General features: G+C 47.6%; 1 protein-coding gene across 1 annotated transcript; it reads right to left on the minus strand.

The window, feature by feature from the left end:
• Positions 1 to 430: 430 nt before the first annotated feature.
• LOC143474609 (homeodomain-interacting protein kinase 2-like) lies at positions 431 to 6,316 on the minus strand. Its single transcript, XM_076972108.1, has 12 exons — positions 6,083 to 6,316; positions 4,600 to 4,964; positions 3,802 to 3,925; positions 3,015 to 3,134; positions 2,829 to 2,915; positions 2,358 to 2,539; positions 1,936 to 2,015; positions 1,840 to 1,904; positions 1,542 to 1,639; positions 1,273 to 1,421; positions 1,061 to 1,180; positions 431 to 456 (listed from the first exon to the last, which is right to left on the minus strand). Exons 1-12 carry the CDS (start codon positions 6,314 to 6,316, stop codon positions 431 to 433), a joined length of 1,650 nt encoding a protein of 549 aa, XP_076828223.1.
• Between the last annotated feature and the right edge of the window lie 306 nt (positions 6,317 to 6,622).

Below are 6,622 nucleotides of genomic sequence, written 5' to 3' on the forward strand. Positions count from 1 at the left end.
TCTGTGATACGTGCGGGACATACACAGGATTGAAATTACGTTACTCTCAGACTCCATAGTGCAGCGGTAAACATTTACTTAAAATTAACATTAACTAAAACAGTAAAAAAAGGAATAGTACAATAGTAACGGTAAGTACAATAGTAAAGATAAAAAATATAGCTGAGTTGTGTATATATATAATAAAATAAATAGAGGTCTCTGAAATTTACATTCAAGTAAGTGGCGTATGCAGCAGTAAGTAAACATACTGTATGTGCAAAGTGAATGTATGAGGAATCTGGTGTAATTACGATTAAAGTGAACGTATGCAATGAATTAGAAATATAATGTGCAAATGTAACAGGAGTGCAAATTGAAGAAAGAGCAGGGAGTGAGTTGATCCTCCTGACTGGTGGACTGGTGCCAGGGGGATCTGCCTCCTGAACTGTCATGAGATCACAACAGATCCTGGACCTGTAGGAGGAGCCAAGACACAAAATGGCAGTGAGATATCAATACTCCCAGCTGAACTACTCTCTGGACTACACCTGGTTGATTTTTACCAATAAGCTTACAACAGCACTTCCCACCAACATAACAGACCTTTTTCCAGCCCTACAAAACACTTTGTTTATCAGAAAAGCGCTTCAATAAAATAAGCAAGCCAAAAGTGGCCCATTCGAGGGTCTCTCTGACTATGACTGTTGGGGAGCAGGACACCAGTGCTGCTGCTGGGACCAGTGAATATATACAACTGTGAATATATAAAATATACTCTGGCCAACATATACAGTATTCCAGCAAATCAATACACCGGTCAGACTCAAAGATTTGCAATGCGACAGGTCTGCTCACAATACACACATTCTGCTATATTCTCAAATACACTCACCTAAAGGTTATGTGAGATAGTAAACGTGAGGTACAAAGCACAGGATACTAGAAAATGATCTAAAATGAACCTGATGAGCAGCATGTGGATAAGACAACAGAGCGAAGATAAGATTTTCTATGGGGCAGTGTGAAGTGTGACGGCAGCTGCAGCGTGAGAAGGCAAACTGCTCTACAGACGCTCTACCTGGCTCAGAGAGGCTGAAACTTGGAGGACGCGGCTCTGTGTCTCTCGGCGCCGGGCAGGGCTGCTCTGGCAGAAGGCACAACCGAGGTCTTTTTGGACCATCCCGGAGGCCGCGGCGCTCTATTCTATAAGGAGATGTGAGACAGTGATCAACGACTGCGACCTGTCGACAGAGCCGGAGGGGAGGGAGAGGCAGAGCGCGTGGGACTCACCCGGTGGGATGACCATGGCCAGCGACTTGGGCAGGGTGGCGGCGTTTTCCACAAAGGTGGGCAGGCGCCTGGGGCTGAGCGGGCTGCAGGTGTCCGAGTCCCGCACGGTCACACAGCTGTTGACGTCCACCCGCTTGTTCACGCCGCAGCTAGGGAGGAGTGTTTAAATCCACAAAGTGAGCAAACAGAAGGGTGACCGTTTCAACACAGAGCAAACACAGAGCTCAGAGGCACAGGAGGCGGAGCAAAGGAGTTCGTGGGGAGGGCACCTGGTGGGCAGGATCTTGGCATTGTCCTTGCCCTCGGTGTCGCTGGAGATGGTGATTATTCTGACAGCGGGGCGGAGTGTGTCCGAGATGACGATGGGCTGAGATGGGTGCGTGGCAGAGGACACACACACAACCAACAAACAGGTCACATGTACTTAATGGCAAGACCCTTCAAACATAGCTGAAAAGCACATTTCCGGTGAGTAATTTCTTATCTGAACACCTGCAGTGTTTAATGTGAGCTGTAGGTTTGGGGATACTGGTGCAACACACGACAAGCTTGTGCTGGCAGGCCCACCTGGCTGTGTTGGTCGGGCTGGCTGCTGAAGGTGACTGGAAGGTTGGAGTTGGTGCTGGCCCCCGCTCCCAGCCCCGCCCCCAGCCACGCCCCCACTGCCGAACAGGCCTCTGCTGCCGTCGAAGCCCGTGCACCTCCGCTTACAGATCTCCATGTTCTGGAAGCAAGACTTTACACTGCAAAGTGAGAGAGACAGAGAGTGAGACAGACAACGAGAGTGACACACAGAGTCAGTGAGACAGAAAGAGGTGAGTTACAGCACTGTGCTACAGCAAGTTACAATAAGATGGCGTTCCTTAAAAAGAGCTCTTTGGGGTTTTCTTCCATTTGCATGCAACTTTAGTGTGCTTCCAGTTGGAATTCTTAGCTCCTTGTCTGAATACATTTAACACGAAAGAAGCAAATTATGGAGCGCCCAGCCCTGCATAATGATCGACACGCAAACCATCCTGCCCGCGTCGGAGCTGGAACACAGGCTGGACTGTGTGAGACGGAGGGACGGCCCTGTACACACTCACTGTGCACTGTGAGGGTAGTGAGAGAGGTGAGCCATGGTGACGAATGGGTGTTTGAGAGTCTCCAATGGCGTGATCCGTTTCCCTGCGTCCAGCGTCAGCATCTTTTTAAGCAGGTTGATGAACTCCCACCGGTCAGCCTTCTCCACCTGAACGTCTGTGCCTTCCAGAATGGGCATGTTGACCTGCATGGGAGACGAACGGGTAGGTCATATTATGTGCCAGCAGAGGGCGGCGATGTGCCTAAGACGCTGTTTCAGCAGCAACATTGCCGTGTGTTCCTCTGCATTTCACAGGCGCTGTTGTGACTTACATACACTTCTTATTATGACAGCACGAACCCTCGAACCCTTGAACTCAAAACCAAGACCTTGCTCTACATGCTCCACCAGCAGCTGGTGCGCTTTGTTCTTCATTTGCATGTCACAGCAGTGATGCTAAGCGTGCAATAAGGTGTACAAGAGCACAAATAACCTGCTTCATGTCATCGAGACGGTCGAAAATGTATCTCCTGGTCTCTTGGGACTTGACGCCAAGCTCCACCTCATGCTCTAAAGGCGTCTGGGGAACATAGAAGGAGAAAAAACGTTCAGGTGTACTGTCAGGTGCCATTACAGATCTCTTATGAACCGAACACATGGCACAAGAAGGATGGGGGACCTTGAGTCTCCACAGATGGTAGCTGGAGCCAGAGCCCCTGTGGAAGAAGCATCTGGTCTTGGTTCCCGCACTCAGGAGGTTCTCTGCTGGAAGGCCCTGCGTCTGGGAGATGTACCGGATCTGCGGCGACAGCGTACAGGAGGGATGATTTTATGGATGACTTTATTTTATGTTCATATATTGATCCTGAAGACGAGCTAGCAAAGACAACTACTCTATCCAAACCCTACATGTCCCTACAGCCACAAAGCCACCATGGGTCTGCACCTCTAACACAGTAAGGGCTTCGCTTTCCTAAAACACCTTGCACCAGTCAACCCTGTTGTACTGGGAGCTTCACCTGGACCCATCTTAGAATTCCACTGTCATGCAAACCTGAGATTTTTTCCCACTGCAAGACAGTATTTCTAGCACTACTGTAAAGAGCTCTTATTAGATTTCCAATTATAGCCAGCAAACACATCTCAGGCCTAAAGGGCCCACAGATCACACTCTCAACACATTTGAGTTAATTGTTTTGTTGGTTCCCCAAAAATCATTCATAGTCTCTTCCTTGCCAGTCATTACAGAACAGCTAGCAAGCTGCATAGTTAGAATAAAGGTGGCCATCACTGTTAGCAACTCCACTCTTCTCCCAAACAAGATTTACATCTTTATTACACAGCGAGGAAGTTCTGGAAAGGAGGTGGGAAAGCAGACTCTAAATCAGCACTGTTCTTCGATGCTTCGTGAATAAAGACAGAAGCGTGAGAAAGGCGAGGTTCGGGTCCGAGGCCCGTGGGCTGACCTGATCGTATTCAGATGCTCCAGGATACAGGGGCCAGCCCAGGAAGAGCTCGGCGATGACACAGCCCAGGGACCACATATCGATGGCCTCGCAGAACGGGAGACCCAGGATGATCTCGGGCGATCTGGACCAAAAAGACAAAAACGTCCATCATCACGTTTAGCATGATACTGTGGTTTGTGGTGATTCAAAGGTACTCACTTTAACACAGAGTGATGAATTAATGTGTGAAAATGTAAAAGCTTTAAGAAGTATTTTTTTTACTACCTGAAATATTCTTTTGGTAAATTGGTAGCACAATACTGGCCTGTGCATTACCCATCTACTACTGTAGTGTAACCTGACACTGACACTACACTGACACACTGACACTACATACTGATGTGCTGTTCTCCACTACGTAAATACAGAACAACACTGCCATGGTGTAACTACAATGGAGCAGTGCAGGTACCCTGTACTGATATTACCAAAGCCTGAAGCATAAAACCAACCAAAAAAATATTTTTATGTGTGCTGAGAGCATCTTAACTTCTCAGGCACTGAAAATATTAAGATATTCTTTGGTGTTTGGATAAATGACAACACTTACATGATCCAGTTAAAAATACATCACTTATAAATCAAATGGCAATCAAACGCGTTGCAGTTCATTGTAATGCTTATCACAATCTTAATGTGCAGCCGTGTCACCATAGCCATCCACAACGGGCAGTTCACCTCTCAAGCACACTCGAGCGGAAGCGATTCCCGCAACCATGCATCTGTTTCCAATATGCCTTAGGCCGTGCCACTCACCGGTAGTATCTGGTCTGCAGGTAGGAGGAGCACACGGCCTTGGAGACGTGGGTGGCGGAGCCGAAGTCGATGACCTTGACCCGGTACGGCTGCCTGACGGGGTCCACCAGCATGATGTTGTCAGGCTTGAGGTCGGTGTGGATCAGGCCCAGACTCTTCAGCTTCAGGAGCGCCATGGCCAACTGCTGCACTATGGGCCGGATGCACTTCAGCGGCAGCGGGCTGTGCTTGACGAAGTCCTGCAAGCTCTGCCCCAGCATCTCAAACACCAGGCATAAGTGGTTCCTGTGCTGGAAGCACTCGTACGAGCGAACAATGTTGAACTCGTCTACGTTCTCCTTGTTGAGACGGCTCAGGATGCTCATCTGAGCAGATGGGGGAAGATGGGACAGGCGTTAAGTTATGTGGGCACAGCATTCAAGGGCTAATATGCTACGTAACTTCAATAGCATCAGCCCAGTTACTGCATGGCTCCCTTCAGACATTTACTTTTGCTATATTTGGCAGATGCTCTTTTCCAGAGGGAAATGACCCCTGATCAGTGGCGGCTGGTGCACAAATAATTGAGGGGGGTGTAAACAAATTAAAAACAAATAAAGCAGTCTTATTGCCCTTTATTTATTTGAACATGAATTTTGCCCTAACGTTCTTCAAGTGAATGCTTTGTGAGAAGATTATTTTGTAAAGATAAAACTGAATTTTCTCTCATTTTGTATGAGCTGCTGCTCCAGCCTGCTGATATTCAACATGAACCGATTTACGTTGGAGGTTCGCGCGAGGTGGGCGGAGTCTCGCCCTACGATCACTCGCGAAAGTATAAACCAGCTTTAACGAACCGCAGCTGACTGACACTACCAACAAGAGTGGGTGTGTCCAACAAGAGTGGGTGTGTCTGAAACCGACCAATTAAACTGCAGCCTCAGATCAGTGCTTGGCAAAAGTTTATGCCTCTCCATGCACTCTCATTAGACCGGTGCCCCGCACACAGGAAGTGTGCACAATGTAAGCAATTAAATACAATTATGTGTTTACACTTTTAATAAATTCAAACATGGCAATTAGACACACAGTGTCACTAAATAATTTCCTCACTATCGCAGTTTATAATGAACTCATTTTAATATCGGAACAATATTAAGGGGGCGGCGCCCCAGTGCCCCATATTGACCAGCCGCCACTGCCCCTGATTACAAATTGCAGTGTTAGCCAATATCAGCCTATTACATCTTATTAGAGCAGGAACAAAGCAACATCAGGGCTACAATTGTGTAACGCGGGAGTACAGGTAGGTACTTGACGTGTGAAAAGAGAAACAATATAAGCCGTGAGAGCACAGTAAAACAATAAACAAAACTTCAGACAGCTGAAACGGATCATTGCTGATTACGTCCCGCAACTCCTGGTGGTAGAGGGAGTGGCAGCCGAGCCAGCCCTGACACATTGATTCTCAAAACCTCTTTTAAATCTACCATAATTTCCCCACCTCGATCAGGCCCTGGCGGGCATAGGCAGGGTGATTTTTCAGGATCTTGATGGCGACAGATTGACTGGTGCCGCGCTTCCAGCACTTGGCCACCTGGCCAAAAGTCCCGCGGCCAAGGAACTCCAGCACCTCGTATCTGTTGGAGGCAGAGCAGAGGACCTCGTGCTGCACTAGACGATAGTCGTCCATGCTGAGGAAACTGCTGCTTGTAGCCATGGAGTCAAAGTACGCCATGGACCAGGTGGTAGAGATTTAACCAATCTGAATATCTTATTTAGTTATCTGGGTTAACTAACCTCAGAACAAACTCTTTGAATAAAAAGCAGAAGAAAACTACACGGAATTCATTCGTAGTCGACCGTAAATGTTGTTCTGTTTGCACATCACTATGACAACGCGTAATGTAAACTAGCGGTTTCCATGGAAGCTCAATTCGAATTCTACGATTGTGACGTGGTAACAGGCACCACAACGCGCTACGCAGCGCTGCTTTATTAGCATATAAGATCAAATATAAGGTCGATTAATTTCAAAACAATA

The sequence above is a fragment of the Brachyhypopomus gauderio genome, chromosome 14 (genome assembly GCF_052324685.1).
Source record: "Brachyhypopomus gauderio isolate BG-103 chromosome 14, BGAUD_0.2, whole genome shotgun sequence".
NCBI lineage: Eukaryota > Metazoa > Chordata > Actinopteri > Gymnotiformes > Hypopomidae > Brachyhypopomus > Brachyhypopomus gauderio.

Bases quoted from the DNA above. Each gene is read 5' to 3' on its own strand.
- LOC143474609 (XM_076972108.1), bottom strand. From the start codon at position 6,316: ATGGCGTACTTTGACTCCATGGCTACAAGCAGCAGTTTCCTCAGCATG. The intron at 2,016-2,357 runs GTGAGTGTGTAC...CTCACTTTGCAG, and splicing joins CACTACCCTCACAGTGCACA to TGTAAAGTCTTGCTTCCAGA. The intron at 457-1,060 runs GTAGAGCGTCTG...CTCCTCCTACAG, and splicing joins TTTCAGCCTCTCTGAGCCAG to GTCCAGGATCTGTTGTGATC.